At 42.3% G+C, this 22794-nt stretch overlaps 1 protein-coding gene across 4 annotated transcripts; it reads left to right on the forward strand.

Moving 5' to 3' along the window:
* Window positions 1–7758: 7758 nt before the first annotated feature.
* LOC140132812 (uncharacterized) lies at window positions 7759–22194 on the forward strand. Of its 4 annotated transcripts, none has more exons than XM_072152062.1 (6): window positions 7759–7885; window positions 10209–10376; window positions 11571–11624; window positions 17293–18507; window positions 19934–20463; window positions 22140–22194. In XM_072152062.1, exons 2-5 carry the CDS (start codon window positions 10232–10234, stop codon window positions 20458–20460), a joined length of 1941 nt encoding a protein of 646 aa, XP_072008163.1. In that variant the 5' UTR covers window positions 7759–7885; window positions 10209–10231; the 3' UTR covers window positions 20461–20463; window positions 22140–22194. The 4 variants fall into 4 exon arrangements, with proteins under 4 accessions (XP_072008163.1, XP_072008164.1, XP_072008165.1 ...); XM_072152063.1 differs by having other exon boundaries at window positions 10212–10376; XM_072152064.1 differs by lacking the exon at window positions 10209–10376 and having other exon boundaries at window positions 7761–7885.
* Window positions 22195–22794: the final 600 nt, after the last annotated feature.

Genomic DNA, 22794 nt, shown 5'->3' on the forward strand with positions numbered 1-22794 from the left:
GGTAATATTCCACACTGAATGGCAGTAATATGATATTCATCGCTATATTTGTATAGCATAGTATAGCAATACTATTGGTAACATTGGCCTTTCTATAGTCTTTATTACCAGAATGATGCTATTTATGTGGTTGTAAAAGTGGCAGCGTCATATGGCAGTATTATTTGTCTTATTGTTAGGTGGTATTGTGGCACCATTGGGATAAATTTGTGTGTTGGCACCTCGTGATAGAAACGTTGGCTTTGGTTTGCAGTTTGGGCACTCGGTCTCTCAAAGGTTCGCCATCACTGCCCTAGGGGACATTTCCACCCACAGGGGGCTCTCCCTGTAACTAGGCTCTTATAGATGCCCCAGGTACAGTTGAAAACTAGAAAGTAAAAATTAATATAAATATAAATATAAATAAATATTAAAAAATAAACAGACACATGGCAATTGCAGTGAAATTATCCAATTTTGCCATTTTTTAAATTAGTTTTTTCTGTTGTTGGGTCTGCTGCTGAATGTTCAAGCGTTTGCCTGGTCTTATAGGTTCATTTAATGGACAGAAATATTAGTTTATAAAACATCATGCTATCTACATAAGACACAGAAATATATGGACAAAAACTGTTCTAGTTGTCCATGGTAACCAATCAGAGCTCCTATTTTATTTTATAAACAGCTGTGAGAAAAAAAAAAAAAAAGATGAGCTCTGATTGGTTGCCATTAGCAACTAGAACAGCTCTGCTCCTAGCCCCTACTGCTACATATCCCCCATTATATCTATTATAAACATTGCTGTGGATTCCCCGGCCCCATGTAGGAGCCGACTGCCCAGACTGCAAAAACATAGGCCAGGTCCTATCCTTGTCCTTATTATGAGCCTGTGCAGTCTCTCATAATAGACATTGGGGTGTGGCACGCACCCGCTGATAACACACGGGGTATAAACCATGGAGCACAGGAGCGTTGTGCAGGGGCGTAACTAGGAGAGGCTGGGCCCCATAGCAGATTTCTGCATGGGGCCCCCCTTCCCCTTAAAATATATATATATGGCAGGCACACGTTGGGCGCGCTGGATAGGAGGAGAGGTGAGCGCAGCTCACCCTTCCCCTCTCCATAGAGAATAGAGCCGCATGGTCGTTCTTACAGCCATAGATAGAGCAGGCTCTATCTCTTTTGCTCGAAACAGTGAGTACTCGTTGTGCTCACCGTACCAAGCCCCGGCGTATAGAAGCTTATGGGGGAAGTATATCCGGCAGCAAATTTGGGAAGGTACCCCTATACAGACATGTTTATACAATTACACACATTTATACACTGATATATACACACCTTTATATACACACATAAAGTTCTACACTCGTATACTCACACCCATATACATACAAGTAAACACTTATACACACACATTTATGCACTCATATACATTTATGCACTAATACACAGAGTATATACAAACTCATACAGTATACACATTATATACATATAATACATATACAACACACACACATATATATATACATACACACACACATACAGTATACACTGACCATATATACACATACATGCAGGATAAAAACACCATATACACACATGCTGCATATACATACAGAATATACACACATACAGCAAATACACACACATTCAGTATATACAGCATACATACTTACCACATACGAAAACACACATCATATATATATATGCACATATATTTAAATGTGCACATATATATGCTTATATAAATATATGCATGTAAAAATGCAGTATTTGCTTCAATGCATTTATTCACAGTATATACATCTACACAGTAGATGCATATATACACATATACATAGGATTTACATTATATATATATATTATATATGTGTGTGTGTGTGGTGTATACACAGTATATATGTGTGTATACACAGTATATATACAATATATACACATATACACAGTATATATACAATATATACACAGTATATACACATGTTCACAGTATATATACAAAGTATATATACACATATACACAGTATATACATATATACACAGTATATATACAATATATACACATACACACAGTATATATACACATACACAATATATTTACAATATATACACAGTACATGCATCTATACACAGTATATATATACACATGTACACAGTATATATATACATACATATACACAGTATATATATACATACATATACACAGTATATATATACATACATATACACAGTATATATATACATACATATACACAGTATATATATACATACATATACACAGTATATATATACATACATATACACAGTATATACATACATACATATACACAGTATATATATACATATACACAGTATATATATATACATATACACAGTATATATATATACATATACACAGTATATATATATACATATACACAGTATATATATACATATATACAGTATATATATACATATATACAGTATATATATACATATATACAGTATATATACACATATATACAGTATATATACAGTGTATATACACATATATACAGTGTATATACACATATATACAGTGTATATACACATACACTCACCGGCCACTTTATTAGGTACACCTGTCCAACTGCTCGTTAACACTTAATTTCTAATCAGCCAATCACATGGCGGCAACTCAGTGCATTTAGGCATGTAGACATGGTCAAGACAATCTCCTGCAGTTCTCCCGAGCATCAGTATGGGGAAGAAAGGTGATTTGATGCCTTTGAACGTGGCATGGTTGTTGGTGCCAGAAGGGCTGGTCTGAGTATTTCAGAAACTGCTGATCTACTGGGATTTTCACCCACAACCATCTCTAGGGTTTACAGAGAATGGTCCGAAAAAGAAAAAACATCCAGTGAGCGGCAGTTCTGTGGGCGGAAATGCCTTGTTGATGCCAGAGGTCAGAGGAGAATGGGCAGACTGGTTCGAGCTGATAGAAAGGCAACAGTGACTCAAATCGCCACCCGTTACAACCAAGGTAGGCAGAAGAGCATCTCTGAATGCACAGTATGTCGAACTTTGAGGCAGATGGGCTACAGCAGCAGAAGACCACACCGGGTGCCACTCCTTTTAGCTAAGAACAGGAAACTGAGGCTACAATTAGCACAAGCTCATTGAAATTGGACAGTAGAAGATTGGAAAAACGGTGTCTGGTCTGATGAGTCTCGATTTCTGCTGCGACATTCGGATGGTAGGGTCAGAATTTGGCGTCAACAACATGAAAGCATGGATCCATCCTGCCTTGTATCAACAGTTCAGGCTGGTGGTGGTGGTGTCATGGTGTGGGGAATATTTTCTTGGCACTCTTTGGGCCCCTTGGTACCAACACCACAGCCTACCTGAGTATTGTTGCTGACCATGTCCATCCCTTTATGAGCACAATGTACCCTGTAACATCTGATGGCTACTTTCAGCAGGATAATGCGCCATGTCATAAAGCTGGAATCATCTCAGACTGGTTTCTTGAACATGACAATGAGGTCACTGGACACAAATGGCCTCCACAGTCACCAGATCTCAATCCAATAGAGCATCTTTGGGATGTGGTGGAACGGGAGATTCGCATCATGGATGTGCAGCCAACAAATCTGCGGCAACTGTGTGATGCCATCATGTCAATATGGACCAAAATCTCTGAGGAGCTTCCAGCACCTTGTTGTATCTATGCCACGAAGAATTGAGGCAGTTCTGAAGGCAAAAGGGGGTCCAACCCATTACTAGCATGGTGTACCTAATATAGTGGCCGGTGAGTGTATATACAGTGTATATACACATATATACAGTGTATATAGACATATACACAGTATATATACAATATATAGACATATACACAGTATATATACAATATATACACAGTATACACTCACCGGCCACTTTATTAGGTACACCTGTCCAACTGCTCGTTAACACTTAATTTCTAATCAGCCAATCACATGGCGGCAGCTCAGTGCATTTAGGCATGTAGACATGGTCAAGACAATCTCCTGCAGTTCAAACCGAGCATCAGTATGAGGAAGAAAGGTGATTTGAGTGCCTTTGAACGTGGCATGGTTGTTGGTGCCAGAAGGGCTGGTCTGAGTATTTCAGAAACTGCTGATCTACTGGGATTTTCACGCACAACCATCTCTAGGGTTTACAGAGAATGGTCCGAAAAAGAAAAAACATCCAGTGAGCGGCATTTCTGTGGGCGGAAATGCCTTGTTGATGCCAGAGGTCAGAGGAGAATGGGCAGACTGGTTCGAGCTGATAGAAAGGCAACAGTGACTCAAATCGCCACCCGTTACAACCAAGGTAGGCAGAAGAGCATCTCTGAATGCACAGTACGTCGAACTTTGAGGCAGATGGGCTACAGCAGCAGAAGACCACTCCTTTCAGCTAAGAACAGGAAACTGAGGCTACAATTTGCACAAGCTCATCGAAATTGGACAGTAGAAGATTGGAAAAACGTTGCCTGGTCTGATGAGTCTTGATTTCTGCTGCGACATTCGGATGGTAAGGTCAGAATTTGGCGTCAACAACATGAAAGCATGGATCCATCCTGCCTTGTATCACCGGTTCAGGCTGGTGGTTGTGGTGTCATGGTGTGGGGAATATTTTCTTGGCACTCTTTGGGCCCCTTGGTACCAATTGAGCATAGTTACAACGCCACAGCCTACCTGAGTATTGTTGCTGACCATGTCCATCCCTTTATGACCACAATGTACCCAACATCTGATGGCTACTTTCAGCAGGATAATGTGCCATGTCATAAAGCTGGAATCATCTCAGACTCGTTTCTTGAACATGACAATGAGTTCACTGTACTCAAATGGCCTCCACAGTCACCAGATCTCAATCCAATAGAGCATATTTGGGATGTGGTGGAACGGGAGATTCGCATCATGGATGTGCAGCCGACAAATCTGCGGCAACTGTGTGATGCCATCATGTCAATATGGACCAAAATCTCTGAGGAATGCTTCCAGCACCTTGTTGAATCTATGCCACGAAGAATTGAGGCAGTTCTGAAGGCAAAAGGGGGTCCAACCCGTTACTAGCATGGTGTAACTAATAAAGTGGCCGGTGAGTGTATATACAATATATACACAGAATATATACAATATATACACAGTACATGCATCTATACACAGTATATACATATATACACAGTATATGCACATGTACAGAGTATATGCACATGTACAGAGTATATACACATATACACAGTATACACTCACCGGCCACTTTATTAGGTACACCATGCTAGTAACGGGTTGGACCCCCTTTTGCCTTCAGAACTGCCTCAATTCTTCGTGGCATAGATTCAACAAGGTGCTGGAAGCATTCCTCAGAGATTTTGGTCCATATTGACATGATGGCATCACACAGTTGCCGCAGATTTGTCGGCTGCACATCCATGATGCGAATCTCCCGTTCCACCACATCCCAAAGATGCTCTATTGGATTGAGATCTGGTGACTGTGGAGGCCATTTGAGTACAGTGAACTCTTTGTCATGTTCAAGAAACCAGTCTGAGATGATTCCAGCTTTATGACATTATCCTGCTGAAAGTAGCCATCAGATGTTGGGTACATTGTGGTCATAAAGGGATGGACATGGTCAGCAACAATACTCAGGTAGGCTGTGGCGTTGTAACTATGCTCAATTGGTACCAAGGGGCCCAAAGAGTGCCAAGAAAATATTCCCCACACCATGACACCACAACCACCAGCCTGAACCGGTGATACAAGGCAGGATGGATCCATGCTTTCATGTTGTTGACGCCAAATTCTGACCTTACCATCCGAATGTCGCAGCAGAAATCAAGACTCATCAGACCAGGCAACGTTTTTCCAATCTTCTACTGTCCAATTTCGATGAGCTTGTGCAAATTGTAGCCTCAGTTTCCTGTTCTTAGCTGAAAGGAGTGGTCTTTTGCTGCTGTAGCCCATCTGCCTCAAAGTTCGACGTACTGTGCATTCAGAGATGCTCTTCTGCCTACCTTGGTTGTAACGGGTGGCGATTTGAGTCACTGTTGCCTTTCTATCAGCTCGAACCAGTCTGCCCATTCTCCTCTGACCTCTGGCATCAACAAGGCATTTCCGCCCACAGAAATGCCGCTCACTGGATGTTTTTTCTTTTTCGGACCATTCTCTGTAAACCCTAGAGATGGTTGTGCGTGAAAATCCCAGTAGATCAGCAGTTTCTGAAATACTCAGACCAGCCCTTCTGGCACCAACAACCATGCCACGTTCAAAGGCACTCAAATCACCTTTCTTCCCCATACTGATGCTCGGTTTGAACTGCAGGAGATTGGCTGGGGGAGCGAATCGGAGAGGTGGCTGGGGGGGCGGGTCAAGGAGATGAGCAGGCAGGCGATCCCGGAAAGAGGTGGGTGGGCCAGGAGAGATGTGTAGATGCACAGAGAGGGAGGGGCCCCGGGGGCACGATCCGGCAGGCACCCGGCACTGCAGCCCCAGACCACTTACTCCAAGCGGGTGGCAAAGCACTGCAGGGAGCGTTCATCCCCGGGCCCGTGAACCTCACGGGCCCCGTAGCAAACGCTACGGCTGCTACGGCGGTAGTTACGCCACTGGCGTTGTGTGTGTCCTGTATAAAGCTACATTCACACTGCCGTTGCCCACCAGTACCGTACTGTAGCGGGCAACGGCAGTGCACGGGGAGAGGAGGAGGTGAGCACAGCCATATTACGGGAAAAGATAGGACAGGTCCTATCTTTTTCCCGGGTACGGAGCGGTACGGTGCCGAACGTGTGCTGCACCGTACCGCTCCCGTAGGGCGCCGTGTGCCCATTGCTGTCTATGGAGGACGTATATCGGCCGTATATATGTCCTCCATACAGTAGTGTGAATGTAGTCTAACACTGCTTGCTGTGTACATGTATCCGAAGGCAGAGAGCCTTGGCCTACACCCTACTCACAGCCTGATAGAGGAGCCTGCAGCCGCGTTCACTCACGTTTTTGATGCACTCCAAAGGCTTGAACCGTGATCACATGCAGTGTAAACACAATGTAACCTTTGCATGTGATTAAGGGCGCATTCACACAATGCATTGCGTTTTTGACGCATTCCACTGGCTTCAGTCTTGATTACATGCTAAGATTACATTGCGTTTACACTGCATCTGCTAAAACGCAATGTAACCTCAGCATGTGATCAGGGCTTAAGCCAGTGGAATGTGTCAAAAACGCAACATGCAACGCATGTGAATGCGCCCTAAAGCTGAAACCTTTGGAATGTGTCAAAAACACAGCAAAATACACAATGCATTGTGTGAACACGTCCTAATGGGGTGTTTTGGGGGGGTTTTTGTGACACACTCCCTGCACAAAAAATCTAAGCCAGGGCAGTTGTAAGTGAAACTTTTGTAATGATTTGTATACTTCTGTGTGCTTTTAAGAAAGTAAAAAAATCTGAAAAAGGTGAAAACCAATTTTAAAAAAAGACAGGGGCAAATGTCCAGCCTAATGATAAGTGACCTCCTTTATGTTTGTGCAGACAGAAGCAGATGCATCAGGAGCCCCTCTTCCCAGATATGAGGTCCCTGTCACCCCCGACTCTGCAGGATTCCCCTTGTGTATCTGCTCAAATTGCCGCACAGCAGGTTACGTTTCTGTAATTACTGACAGCGCCCTCTGGTGTTCATTTACATATAAACAGTTCAGCTGCACAACACTATCTTGGGATAACAGTGCCATCTAGTGTCAATGCTAGGTAACTACTGAGGCTGAAGCTTGGCGAGGTTTTGCGTCGTTATCACTCAATCTATGTGACGCAATGAAGTAAAGTGACGACACAGCAGCTGTTCTAGTTCTGGAAGAGGGAAGGGCCATCTTCAGTGTCATCCTGAGACAGATCGCTGAAGAAGCAGGCGGTGCATGTGGAGGTAAAAGCCAGACCCTCTCAGCTGGGGAGAGATCCGATTGTCCTGCTGTTGTCTGCTCTTGGGGGTCTGTGTGGGGGTGCACTTTTTATTAGCAACCAATCAGATCACTACAATGTAAGACTTCTGTTTTGCAGTCAATGGCTGCTGCTGTTGCACCAGTGTTGAAACCTGTAATTACCACAATAGGTGAATAGCGTTTATGTATCGTATTTGGAGAGAATTGTCACACTGCTCTTACCGTAAAGAATCCCTGTCCATAGATTTTCCTACAGACAAAAAAAAACATGCATCCTGCTACTGGCCTCCTTAAAGGGGTTCTCCCTATCCATGGCATAGGGCCTAACTTACTGATCAGTGGGGTCTCAGTGTTGATCAGTCCCCTCGTCACTCCGTCAGATTAATGAAGCAGGCGGCCGTGCATAACCGTTGTGCTCCATTAATCTCTACGCAGCTGACGGAAATTGTTGAGCGCCGCGCTCACCGATCTCTGTCAGCTCCATAGACATTAATGGAGCAGAATGGTCATGTGTGGCCGTCTGCTTCATTAATCTGACGGATCGTTTTCTCGATCTGCAAGTTATGCCCTATGCCGTGGATAGGGCCTAATTTTTCTTTGTGGGAAAACCCCTTTAATGAAGAATGAGCCTCTCATTGGCGCACATTTATTAAATTGTTTGACTTTGCACTGAAAAGAAACTGCAAACAGAAAACTGTTTGCAAACTGCTGGCACATGTACTTATGAAGTGTTTGCTCCTGTTTGTATCGCTGCTGCACCGTGTCTCCGGCGCCACAAAATTCTGTACCTAAACAGGCGTTGTGGAGCATATCCGGACCGCGCGCCACATTTATTACTGCAACTCGACAGAATTGAGTTGCGCGCCCTATATTAAAGGAAACCTACCACTTCTGAAGGTAGGTATGAGATGCAAACACCGGGCACCAGCTCAAGGTGAGCTGGTGCCGGTGCTTAGTCTCGTTAGTGTTAAAACCGCGGTATCGCGGTTTTAACACTTTTTAAACTTTATAGTAGAAACTGCTTCGGCGCTGCGCGCGACCGTGCGCGCGCAACGCCTGCGGCATTTCCAATGTAGGCGCGCACGCAGCGCCGAAGCAGTTTCTGCTAGAAAGTTTAAAAAGTGTTAAAACCGCGATACCGCGGTTTTAACACTAACGAGACTAAGCACCGGCACCAGCTCACCCTGAGCTGGTGCCCGGTGTTTGCATCTCATACCTACCTTCAGAAGTGGTAGGTTTCCTTTAAAGTTGCACCAAAAAAAAAGGTTGGTGCACACTCCAAAAGCAGTGCAGGGGGCGCCAGATTATTTCATATTGGTGCACAGTCTTCATTAATCTGGTGCACTCCGCACATTAGTGAGGCACCTAGTGGGCCATTATCTGTGACCTTGTGTAGCCCGAGGGCCAGCTTCTGGCAAGGAAATTGTGTAGAGAGGTATTTGTCTGGGCGCGGCAGAGTGGGACAATTCTTAACAAATTAGCCCACCTTTTATTATGTAGTTTTGCCCAATGGTGCAGTTGCTCGATGTTGATGTAGCTGCTGTGGGTTGTGGGTAGATGTGGCCTTTATCATACGCTGGCACATGAATGCCTGTGCATTATAAATTCTAACATATGTTGATCCACTATATCTAATGTTGGTAAGAACTACTTCACCAAGTTTATATTTATCAAGTTCTTATTTCTTTAAAGGGAACCTGTCACAAGATACCTAATTTTCCCTAAAGTCAGATTGTAAAAGCCCATCACATCTGCAGTGCAAAAATGCCCCTCTGCCTTTTCCAATCATTTGCATTACTATATAATTGTGTGTTATAACTTACTCTTGCATCCAGACAAAATCCTGGGGTAGTCACAGGGGTTGGGCTTTGGTTTGGATACATTTCAAAAAACAACATGTGGATTGTCTGAGCTGCAGGCTGCCTCCATCTTTGTGATCCTGTACAGCTCTGTCCCTCCCCCACTGATGTCAGGCTGACCAGGCTGTGACCTCTGAGAAGGAGCAGGAGGTGGAGCTGTATAGGAGCACAAAGGTAGGGGCCAAGCTCTGAGGAGGGAGAAACACAGACAAGCCACTGAAATGTATTTGAAATGTATCCAAACCAAAGCCCAGCCCCTGTGACTACCCCAGGATTCTGTCAGGATGCAAGAGTAAGTTATAACACACAATTATATTGTAATGCAAATGTTTAGAAAAGGCAGAAAGGCAGATGTGCACTGCAGGTGTGATGGGCTTCTGCAACCTGTCTTTAGTGAAAATTAGGTCCCTGGTGACAGGTTCCCTTTAACTTTTAACCATTTTTTTAGCAGTTGTAAAGTATTTTTGTAAAATGTCAACACAACGGAGACTGCTAGTACCATATGGCTTAAAAATACTACTGGAGGGCCTAAGCCGTGCTGTGGTGAGAGCCCAACCTGCTGACATCACCCACTTTGCCATGTTCTACTTTGCGGAGCTACTGCAGTACAGACAGGGTAAGTCCAGGCTTTATCTGGTTTGTGCCATCTGTGTAGCGACTGCAGCATTGTTGTGTTAGCTGCTTGTAGTTTTAAAGGATCTACCACCAAGATCAAGGATTGTACACCAAACACACCGACATACTGATGTGCGCCCCCTCTGGCAGGAGCTGCGCTTCTTTTATCTTGTTATGTTCTAGATTTTACAATTATGCAGATGAGAGACTGGAGGTCATCAGGCTGATTTGCATCATTTTTTAAAGCCTCTTTTTCTTAAAAACAAGAGCATAAGAAGCTTAAAGAAAACAGGTTCTGCCAGCGGGGGCACACACCAGTACGTCAGTGTGTTTGGTGTACAATCCTTCATCCTGGTGGTAGATGTCCTTTAAGGAAATCATGGAAAATTAGCAATCAGTTACATCCATCACCCACCAACTCCCCTCCCCCCCCCCCCCCCCATGTACATGTAGTTTCAGCCATTAATTCTATACCCAAGCCAAACACAAGTGATCACACCAGATACACCAGTCTTGTGCCTGTAGTTGAAAAGAGAAATGGGGAGTGTCATTTTACTCTTTCACATGAGAAATATGGTTATATTGATTTACCGATTCACTGCTACAAACTTTATGTGAAAGGGGAAGATACTTTATAACGATACTCCATATGAACCATTTTTCCTCTTATCCTTCACTCACTTTGACACTACATATGATTTGTAAAGCCCTATGGCAGTGGTGGCGAACCTATGGCACGGGTGCCAGGGGTGGCACTCAGAGACCTCCCTGTGAGCACTCAGGCTGTTTCCCAGGCACAGAGTTTGCCAGACAAGGCAAATTGCAGTCTCAGACAGTCTGTGTTATTTTAAAGAGACCCATCTTAGGCTGCCTGGTACTGTAGGAATAGTGAGAAGGTGTGATTAGGGTTGGTTTAGAGCTATAGGAGAACTTGCTACAGGCCCCCACGATTCTTCCTGTTCAGGGGGCCCTACCGTCTTTGAATGGTATTAGGGCACTCAGGCAGTTATGTTACTGCCATGTTGACACTTTGTGAAAAAGCTAGTGGGTTTTTGGTCACATTTTGGGCACTTGATCTCGAAAAGGTTCGCCATCACTGCCCTATGGAATACAATATCATTATATAAATGAAGATCTGTCTATTTATACACATGGTTTGTTTTACAACTACAAAGAATTTGTGTTTTATTTACAGAAAACCCTTCCATGGACTTTAAGAACCTTGTACAAGAATTTCAGCACAGACAAGGTAGTTTCCCTTTGTAGAGAGAAAAATGTATTTAGTTATTCACACTCATATTAGAAGTCACAGCACTGCACAATATTATTTGTATGCAAGAAGTAGATTTATCTGCGGTAATATTAAAACCGCTGCAGTCTCAAAAATGGGTAATCGTAAAAAAAAAAAGAAGAAGCAAGAGTACAATTGGATGACATAGGTCACTATGACCAGGACCAGATAGTGGGAGTGCTCCTAGTATTTACTGGCTACAGACTAAGTACACAATGTATTGGAGCTATGTGGCCACAGACTGGTCATAATGCCCAAGCAAACACTTAGGAAATAATGGATGTAATGAAAGTATTGGGCTTGTCCTGCAGTTACAGACAAACTACTCTGCCCCCTGTGACCTCTGGTGAAGCTCTCTGGATGTTACTATAGTCCCAGACTGCAATGATCAGCTGTAAAGTGTCTGTAATGAAGCTTTATTGATAATCCTTGGTCCCATTACAACAAAAAATTTTGAAACTAGAACTTCAATTATAAAATATATAGTTTCGACTTACATACAAATTCAACTTAAGAACAACCCTCTGGACCCCATCTTGTATGTAACCCGGGGACTGCCTGTATATTAAATACTAGCTGTAGCTCTCGGCGTTACCCCGGATAGGAAATAACTGCTCCTACCTATAACAAAAAAGAATGGGTTAACAAAAAATATTTTATATGTATCTATCTATCTCTCTCTGACTGTCTGTCTCTGACTGCCTCAAAGACCGACCGCCTCTGTGACCGTTTTTAAGTGTCTCTGTCTATCTTTCTCTTACTGTCTCGGATAGTCTCTATCTTTGTCGGTTTCTAGCGGTCTCTCACTCTGGTTTCCTCTGACTGTCTCCATCTACCACTGTTTTAGTCTATGACTGTCTCAGACTCCAGTTTTCTCTGTAGGTCTCTGATTGTCTCTAACAGTCTCGGTTTTCTCTGTCTGAGACAGAATCGGTCAGAGACAGAATCCGAAACAGTCAGTCTCTGACTGACACTTTGGGGCATACTTATTAGGGCCTCTGCACCACGACAGTGGCGTAGAGGCGCTGAAATATTTGCAAAATGCTAGCTTATTGATGGCACTTGCGATTATTTGTTGTAATCCACCACCTTCACACCAGTGGGGGGTTACTGCCCCCACGCCAGCACACTCGCTACTTCCAGCAGTTTTTCTTTGCGTTCATTTCTATGCCAGGCCCTGCCAGACAACAGTTCTAGCTGCCCGTGGCAACCAATCAGAGCTCAGCTTTAATTTTCCAACAGCCGTTTATAAAATTACAGCTGATCTCTGATTGGTTTCCATGGGCAACTGGAACAGTTTTACGTCAGACATTTCGGATAGATCTCCCATTATCTCTTATACTCATTGCCTATAGTAACCAATCACAGCTCATAGCTCATATTAATGACCTGTCGCAAAACAGCAACCAATCACGGCTCAGCTTCCAACTGCCACAACAGCAGCAGACAATGGCTGCTGTGTATGGTGGGTAATAAGTAGATTTTCTAAAGCGTGGGGTGAACATTTCATCTCAAAAAGGAGTCTATTATGTTCCCTGAGTGACAGAGAGAGACTGTGCAAAATTTGGTTATTGTAAACGCGCCGGTGCAGATTGCTTTACTGCCGTACATACAGTCAGCTTTATATATGAGACGTTGTCCGGTATTTGTGCTCAGCCGTCCTCTCTATAGCCCAGACACGTGCTACAGCCACTTTATACCTCTGTAACTTGTATTGTGGCTGATAGTGAATGGGGCTAAGCTGTAACCAGACAGCACTGAATGTCTCCTTCTCTCATATACAGAATATTATTATGTATTCCTCTTCTGTTATGCAGCTATGATTATACTTTATGCTGCCTATAAAAGCACTGCATAAGCATGCCACGAGGACCCACAATATTCTAGCGCTGGTATATGTCACCCAAGGGGCACACGCCGTGTTACTATGTCTACAGTCTTTGGCTGTGAAGGGAGATCTCCAAGCCCCTTTCACCTGTGAGTTGTGTGTGTGTGACTGTGTGTGGTGTGTGGTTTGTGGCGTGTGTATGTGTGTGTGGTGTGTATGTGTGTGGTTTGTGTGTGTGTTTTTAACGTGCAGAAGTCACATTACACCCTGACCCATTGGGGGAGAAGTGTCTGAGGCAAAACTGTACTGTTGTCCATGGCAACCAATCAAATGAAAAATGAGCTCTGATTGGTTGCCATGGGCAACTAGACCAGTTCTGCTCTCAGACACTACTGATAAACCTCTCACTGTATACAGTGGATTTTGCAAGGCTTGCATTTTTTTTTCCCTCACAGAGGCGCACTTTTTTAGGCACTTTTACTTTTGCGAGTCAGGGATACACGCCCTATGCATTGCATTTTTCACTGAGTCAAAGATTGACTCAGGCCCCTTTCACACTTGCGTTTTTCACACGCATGTTCTGCACATGCTTTTGACTTACACAACTTGCATTGCACTCTGACCCATTGTAACCAATGGGCTTTTTCAGACTTGCATTTTTTTCACTCACGCGTTTTTTTACACGCGTTTAAATCTCAGCATGCTCTACTTTTGCAAGTCACACGCGTGAAAAACGCACCATACAAGTCTATGGAGATGCATCAAAAACGCATTGCACTCTGAGACACATGCAAGTGCAATGCAAGTGCAATGCGTTTTTCACGTATCAATTGCCATAGAAAGATAGAGCTCAGTCCTGAGTCCTTTTCACGCGCATTTTCTGCGTGTGAAAAACGCATTGAAATTGCATTGAAAATGCACTTGAAAACTGAGACACTGAACAAACTCTGAAAACTGATTGAACTCTGATGGAAAATGTCAGTTTTTCACTGACCAAACCCTGATCGCTCCCTGATCAAACTCTGACGTGATCTGCAATGCAAGTGTGGAAGGGGCATCATGTCTGTGGTCTTTTTCAAGCACATTTTATGGATGTTGCTTGCGCTTGAAAAACACATTAAAACAAATTTTAAAAATCTAAATTAAAAATGAAAAACACTAATGAATCGGATTAAAAACTGATGAAAACAACAGGTAAACTTTTTAACTCCTTGTATGCTGACCAAGAAGTTTGAAAGATCCCTAATAGTACATTCAACTACTATAGGGCACATGTAATCCTGGCTCTCCTTCTGCTGGTCAGAAGGGCAAAACTCACAAGTTTATGTCTTTGCAACTTGTTGAATAAAATTGACCCAAAAAAACTAAAATTTGTCGCAAATCCATACCTGCTCTTGCTAGGTTTAGGAGATAGCTTAGAGCTGTTTGCGACTTCTGTGGGGCTATTTTTGTGACTTTTATAGATGTGGAAGTTTCGACTTTTTGAACAATAGAGCGATAACTCAGGGAACACTGCAGAAAACTAGACCATGGCGGTCTTTAACCCCTTAACGCTCCGCGGCGGATATATCCGCCACGGAGCGCAGTGACTTAGCGCTCAGTGGCGGATATATCCGCCACGGCGCCTATGCCGGCTCGGCTCTGGATCAGAGCCGAACCGGCATCGGGAAACACGGGGTGCCGGCTGTAACTAATAGCCGGCACCCCAGTGTAACACCCGCGATCGGAGTTGTCTCCGATCGCGGGTGCTTAACCCTTTAGATGCCGCGGTCAGCGCGACCGCGGCATCTAACAAGCATCTGGGGTGTCTTTCCCCCACGATCGGCCCCCCCGAACCGTTTTCGGGGGGCGCCGATCGTTGCTATAGTAACTCTGGGGTCCGATCTGGACCCCAGAGTTACTAGCAAGAATTGCCAGTAAGATGGCGTCTGTGACGTCATCTTACTGGCAAAGTGCCAGCCTATGCAAGTGCATAGGCTGACACTGATAATACTCTGCAATACATGAGTATTGCAGAATATTATCATGAACAAGCAATCAGAGGATTTCTTGTTCATGTACCATGGTATAAAAGTAAAAAAGTAAAAAAAAAAGTTATTCAATAAAAAAATAAAGCCATAAATCACTAAAAATGCCCCAAACCCCCAAAACATATAAAGAGACATATAACTCAAAAAAAAAGTCTAAATCATAACACAAACCCCACATATATAGTATCACCGCGTCCGTAACAACCCGTAGAATAAAAGTAAATCATTATTGAACCCCCACGATAAACGCCGTAAAAAAAAACTGTTATAAACCCTCCAAAAATTATGATTTTTACCTTTTCAATCCCACAAAAAATGCTATAAAATGCGACCAAAAAACCATATGTACTTAGACATGATACTGGTGCAAAGTACAACATGTCCCGCAAAAAACAAGCCATCAACCAGCTCCGTAGCCAAAAACGTAACAAAGTTATGCCACTTGGAAGACGGCAATACAAAAATTATAGATTTTTCCCCACATTAGGGTTTTGTTTGACAAATTTAGTAAAACGTAAGAAAATATATTCATGTCTGGTATCCCCGTAATCGTATCAACCCATAGAATAAAGCTAACATGATTATTAGTCTATACGGTGAACACCAAAAAAAAAAAAGTCAAAAATCCAGTACAGAATTGATGCTTTTCTACTCCTGCCCTCAAAAAAAGTTCCTAAATTTTCAACAATAGGTGATACCAACCCCAAAATGGTAACAATGGAAAAAGCATCTCATCCCGCAAAAAAAATGCCGTCACATGGCCCCAATAACGAAAAAGCGAAAATTTTATAGCCTTCAAAAGGGGCCAATGAGGAAACTAAAATCCTGGCAGCTGCAGGGCTCTCCTTCCCTTCTGCGCCTCGCTGTGCCCCCATAAAACAAGTAACGGCCACATGTGGGGGGTCTTTGTACTCAGGAGAAATTGCAGAACAAATTGTATGGTGGGTTTTCTCTTTTTATATTTTGGAAATGTGTAAATTTTAGTGCTAAATGAACGTATAAGGGAACAATATGACCATTCTAAATTTCACCTCCATTTTGATTCAATTACTATGAAGATCTCAAGGGGTTAACAATCTTCGTAAAAGCTGATTCTGATAGGTTGAGGGGTGCAGATTTGAAAATGGGTAGATTATATAGGGGGGTTTGATGCTAAATATGTAAAATTTCATTCAAAACTGTATTTATCCCCAAAATAGTCAATTCTGAAAATCCGGAAAAGCGATATTCTATTTGTAAGCCGCGTGACGTCAAAATAAATTATCCAGACATTTCAGAAATTATGAAAATGTAAAGTAGACAAATGGGAAATGTTATTCAGCAACTTATTTAGGTGGTAAATCTATCTGCCTGAAAACGCAATGATTTAGAATTTCGAAAATGGCAAATTTTTCAAAAAATTTATCATATTTTCTTTTTTTTGTAAATAAACGCAAAACTTATCAGCCAACATTTACCACTAAAATGAAGTACAACATGTGGGGAAAAAACAATCTCAGAATCGTTTTGATAAGTAACAGTGTTCAAAAGTTATAACCATATAAAGCGAAGCAAGTCAGAATCCAAAAAAATCGGGCTGAGCCTTAAGCTGTAAAATGGCTGCGTCCTTAAGGGGTTAAAGAGAGGTTGTCTTAGGTGCAATAAAAAAATTGCACATGCGCCACAAAATGTTGCAAAGACAGAAATAAAGGCCAAGCCAAAACTAGGGTACATGTGCATTATCTAAACGCCTAAGCAAAAACAAATAACGCTTTTGTCTTCATTGCAGAGACTTCACAAATACAATTTGACCAAGCTGAAAGTCCAAAATCAGGAATCCCATTCACTCCTGATCTAAAAACCAATGTAAGATCTGAAAAAGAGCAACGTCCATTGGAAAAAGATCCATGTAAAGCAATGGCAGAGGCCATGTCTGCTTCACCGGATGGAGCACTAAAATATTCAACGTTTCACAGGAATATATCAAACCCATTAGTCGGTGCAGGAAGTGTGCATAGTCACATAGATCCTAACCAAAGCTCTTCAAGTCCAGCTGCAGCAGAGAGTAAAGTTAGCCAGTTGCAGGAGCAGACAAGTTTGGGGGCAGAGGTCTCTTCAGGAAAAAGTGTAGATGAAGTATCATCCAAAAAACAGTTGTCACCAACTCGTACCCTGAAGACTAAAGTATTTAACAATAGAACATTCCCAAAAATGTCAAATGACCAAGCTGTTTATGTGACAGAAGAGCAAGATCCTGCCATAGAGTATCCAGTTTCTCCTAGTGTTTCTGATCTTATTCCTGTAAGAATCATTTCAAAGACAAGAAATGTTTCAAACCTCCCGGTGGATGTACACGGAGTTGTTTCCTTTATATCCCAGCAACCACCAGACCAAGCACATTCATCTTCTCCAGGTTCAACTATCCATTCAGATCAACCGTACATAGAGTCTCAGATGCCACAAAAGAAGAGGTCTGGACCTACAGAAAACCAACAAAGAACAGGCGGAATACAATCAACTAACCTTTACCGTATTCACATATCCGTGGATAAACAAGGAAGTGAGGATCACTATGAGCCAGCCTATATCCCTGGTAAAGGTGGTTCTATGGTTCACATAGTTACTGCCGTCCCCACCCAAAAAACTGGTTCTAGAGTGGTCTCTGAAACACCATCTGTATATTATAAAGCAGCCACAATGTTCACCTCACATGAGAATATCCAATCCCCAGTATTCTGTAGACATCGATCACAGAAGCCAATGCAGTATAGATCCGTTTCTGCTTCCTCACAACATGCAAGCAGCCGGCAGTGGTTAGGTCAAAAGACTTCACCTCTTCAGCAACCAACATACACTTATAGAGAGACTGAAAGTCCCAAAAATCTCAGAAGTCCAGAAGCAGTCAACAAGCAAGAACATTCAGATGCTTCCACTCAGTCATCAGCTTCAGATATAGATCTTGTTTGCTTTGGTTCAGTGCTGGAGAACTTGATAGGAAGTCCAGGTAACAAAAGAACAGAGTGTTTATGTGAAGGTTATAATTTATCTAAAGCTCTACCAATCCTGTTACTCTCCAGGTCCTTGCTGGTCCCTCTTTATACAGAGGAAACGGGCATTAAAGGACATCTGTCACCAGGATGAAGGATTGTAAACCAATTACACTGATATACTGGTCTGCATCCCCTCTGGTAGGATCCATAGCTTCTTTTGTCCTTGTTTTTAGGGAAAGAAAGGCTTTACAGATCATGGAAATAAGCCCGAGGGGCTCCAGGCTCATTAACACCTATGGATCCCGGAGCCCTTCAAGCTCATTTGTATAATTTTAAAAGCCTTTTTTTTTGTAAAAACCAGGGCATAAGAAGCTAAAGGAAGAACAGATCCTACAAGAAGGGACACACACCAGTATGTCAGTATGTGTTTGCTTTGTAATCCTGGTGGCATCCTGGTGGTAGATGTCCTTTAAGCCATCAAGTGACTGACATTTTATAGGAGTGTAGAACTCGGAATGTTAGGGGGATGTATGACATAATTTGTTTGCTACTCTCAGGCTTTGTTCTGATGCAGTTTTTGAATCCAAAATTAGATGTGGATTATTAGTGTCTGAGAACATATCAATGAGATATGCCCCTTTTTTTTTTACTTCACTCCTGGTTTGGACGGGGGAAATCCCAGTATCACTTGAAGGCCATGCCATGTTTGGGAATCCTTGTGTTCTCATTCAATACTATATTAAAAGTGAGATTTTGCTACATAATGCACAATGTGAACCATTCTCTAATGTTTGCTGACAATTTTCTCTGGTCAATGATGGAAGCATGATGACCGTGAACTTTCCACCCATGAAGTCTATGGGAACTGATGGTAGACAGAAGTATGGTATTTGGTGCACATGGCCAAAGAGAGTAGCAGACAGTTGGTTGCAGTGTAAACTTTCCTGAAAGGAAACCTACCACTTAGAATGGCCGGGGTAAGCTGTAAGTACCGAGCACCAGCTCAGGGTGAGCTGGTGCCGGTACTTACTTTCGTTAGTGTTATAAACCGCGGTATCGCGGTTTTAACACTTTTTAAACTTTAGAGCAGTAGGGGCTTCGGCGCGCGCAACATCTCCGCTATTTCCTATGTAGGCGCGCGCACGATCGTGTGCACGCAGCGCCGAAGCGTCTTCTGCTCTAAAGTTTAAAAAGTGTTAAAACAGCGATACCGCGGTTTATCACACTAACGAAAGTACCGGCACCAGCTCACACTGAGCTGGTGCTCGGTACTTACAGCTTACCCCTGCCATTATAACTGGTAGGTTTCCTTGAAGTGTTGCCAGTGTATATATTTTGTGTAGAGATCTGTGAATAATTTGCTTGTACTGTATATATGTATTGGGCACTATGTCTACAGTATGGTAATTTCACTGTAAGTAACCATAATTTCGTGTTTAGGTGAAAGTGATCAATCAGATATGCGGACATCAGTGAATTCAGAACAAACAACAAGCCAAACACAGAAATACATGCAACGTACATCCAAGGTACAGCCCATGCTGATCACCTCTCCAACAACATCTATGACGTCTGATGAAGCCAAACGAGTTCTAACTTCTCCTCCATACATTTTCGTTGGCTCCAGTGAATGTAAAAATGGACAGGCCACAATGCCTGCTTCGTTTCCTAGAAATCAGACCAATACAGGAAATCGAATGCAGAACTTCCACCGTGATCCCGTGTATATCTCAGTAGAGGAACCAGTGGACCAGGTGGAAAGTATGAGTGCCACACTATCTGCCACTCATCTTGCCGAGACAAGATCGATCGCTTCATTTGCTGAAGATGGGAATACGATTGCTGTAGCAGTTACTGCCACAAGGTGTCCATCCGTCATACATGGGCCTGAGAGCGAGAACTCAATGGCATCTCCGGATGATGAAGGCTGCATCAAACCATTCAAGACTGAAGATACCATAGCATAGTAGGTAAGAACATAGCACTATAAAAGCGGCCAAATTATTTCTACATATGAACATATCACTTTTTGCTTAAGCAGCACCTTTTACCAATGTCAACGTCTATGCAACCTTTAACCCCTTGCTCTCAAAGCCACCTTTCACCTTCCTGGGAAGGGCCATTGTTTTCAAATCTGACATGTGTCACTTTAAGTGGTTAGAACTTAAATAAACACTATGCAATACCAAAATTTTAAGAAAACAAAATGGATAGTTGGCAAACATTTGGAAAATTTCTTGATTTTCGAAAATTCTAAATTTTCTACATTTTCTTTTAGTCATAACACCAAAATAACTTGATAACTAACATTTACAGAATGTCTGCTTTATGTTGACATGGTATTTTAAGTATTTTTGAGTACTCATTTTTGTAGGATGTTATGAGGCTTAAAACTTTAATGAAATGTGAAAAATTGCATCTAAAGAAAACACAAAATCATACTTTTGAGGGACCTGCTCAGTCACTTTAATAGGCCAAACTAATAGCAAAACTCCATAAATTACATTATAACCTCACCCCTCAATGTATATAAAACATTTATGAAGTTTGCTAAGCCTTTACAGGGGGTTAGAACAGGTGCAATTTTGAAGTTTTTTTTCAAAATGAATGTATTTTTCAAAACAATTTACCGTATATACGGACCCCAGTATATAAGCCTGGGCCCCTAATTTTGCCACAAAAAACTGCGAAAACCTATTGACTTCAGTATAAGCCTAGTGTTGGAAATGCATTGGTCACAGCCAGTATATAGCTCGTCAGACCCCTTCCCCCCAGTATATAGCCATCCAGCCACTGCCCTCAGTATATAGCCAGCCCCCTGCCCTCAGTAGTCAGCCAGCCCCCGTTTGCCCAATTCCTAAAAATAAAGTCAACTCTCACCTTTGCAACCCCCCCTCCACCGCAGGTCTTCTCTTCTTCGGTCCGGCACCGGCAGTTCTATGTGACGTCAGCCGCTGCTGACATCAGAGAGCACGCTTGCCAGCACACACAATATGATGACAGCGACGAATGACGTTTTAGTCTGTTCCGCTGCTGTGCACGGACCTGCCGCTGCTATACCGAAGAAGAGGAGACCTGCGGGGGCGCTGGAAAGGTGTGTTTTGGCTTTATTTTTTTCTTGACTGAAGTATAAGCCGAGTTTTGTCTGTTTTGACGGTATACATTTTCGGTGGATAAAATTGCAAAATGCTCCACAAAGTTTGATACCCAATTCCACTTGACAAATACTTCATTTTAGTGGGGCTTAGCTTATTGATTCAATTTTACTCTTGAATGAATAGAGGAAAGAAAATCATCAATTCAAGTTCTGGATTTTTTGCGGGGCCATTCACTGTGCCATAAAAATAGCTTTATTCTATGGATCAGTGTGATCATTTATATAGTAAAATGGTTAAATAAATTAACAAACTGAAGAAAAAAAAAACTTTTTTTTTCGAACATTTTTGTAAAGGAATTATATGAAATATTTTACAACTTCAGCAAGTTTTACAGATTTTTTTTTCGGTGTTCAACAAGGGGGTTCAATATTGTTTGTGACTTATTGTACAGATTGTTACGAATGCGATGATACCAAATATGTAGGTGTTTTTTTTAACTTTTTTTGTACTTACAACTTTATTGTTTTAAATGTTTTTTTTTCTTACAGATCCAGCATCTTGTAAAGCATCATCTAAAATAAATATGTGTCAATACAACTGAAAGCATTTCTGTGAAATTAGTTACATCTCCCTTCTACAAACCGGTGTAAATACATACCAAAGTCTTAAAAGAACCGCTATCTACCCAGCAGCGGACCTCTGGTCTTCCTACTTAGCATGGCATAGATTCCCAAATATGAGATTATTGTATGCCAGGCATTAACATGGTTCATTTGTGCACAAGACCTTTACTATTATGTAGCAGCTCTACAGACACAGTGCATCACTTGTCACTTTAGCTGGGCAACTGGACATGGTATGGGGCAGCACATTGGCCAAGCTTTTAATAGACCTCAGACTCCACACAGACATCTAATATCTTTATAACATACAGTTGAAACAAAAAAAAGGGGAATAGACTGCAATCCAGACGCTGCTGTGATTTGTGGAACTCAAAGTTGGTGCTCGCAGCCGATGGGCCAGGTCCACAAACCCAATGTTGATTCATTTAGTGGAGGACGCCACAGCACTCGTAGAAAAAAATCTTTTAGTCTTTATTTATCCAAGCATATTAATACGATGTTCAAGCATTGATAAAGACAAGATTTTTTTTTTTCCTACGAGTGCTGTGGCTTCTTCCACTAAATACAGTTGAAACCAGAA

The sequence above is a fragment of the Engystomops pustulosus genome, chromosome 5, assembly GCF_040894005.1.
Source record: "Engystomops pustulosus chromosome 5, aEngPut4.maternal, whole genome shotgun sequence".
NCBI lineage: Eukaryota > Metazoa > Chordata > Amphibia > Anura > Leptodactylidae > Engystomops > Engystomops pustulosus.

Coding starts and splice junctions, on each gene's coding strand:
- LOC140132812 (XM_072152062.1), top strand. CDS start 10,232: ATGTCAACACAACGGAGACTGCTAGTACCATATGGCTTAAAAATACTA. Junction 10,377..11,570: donor GCTACTGCAGTACAGACAGG/GTAAGTCCAGGC, acceptor TTTTATTTACAG/AAAACCCTTCCATGGACTTT. Junction 18,508..19,933: donor GAACTTGATAGGAAGTCCAG/GTAACAAAAGAA, acceptor TTTCGTGTTTAG/GTGAAAGTGATCAATCAGAT.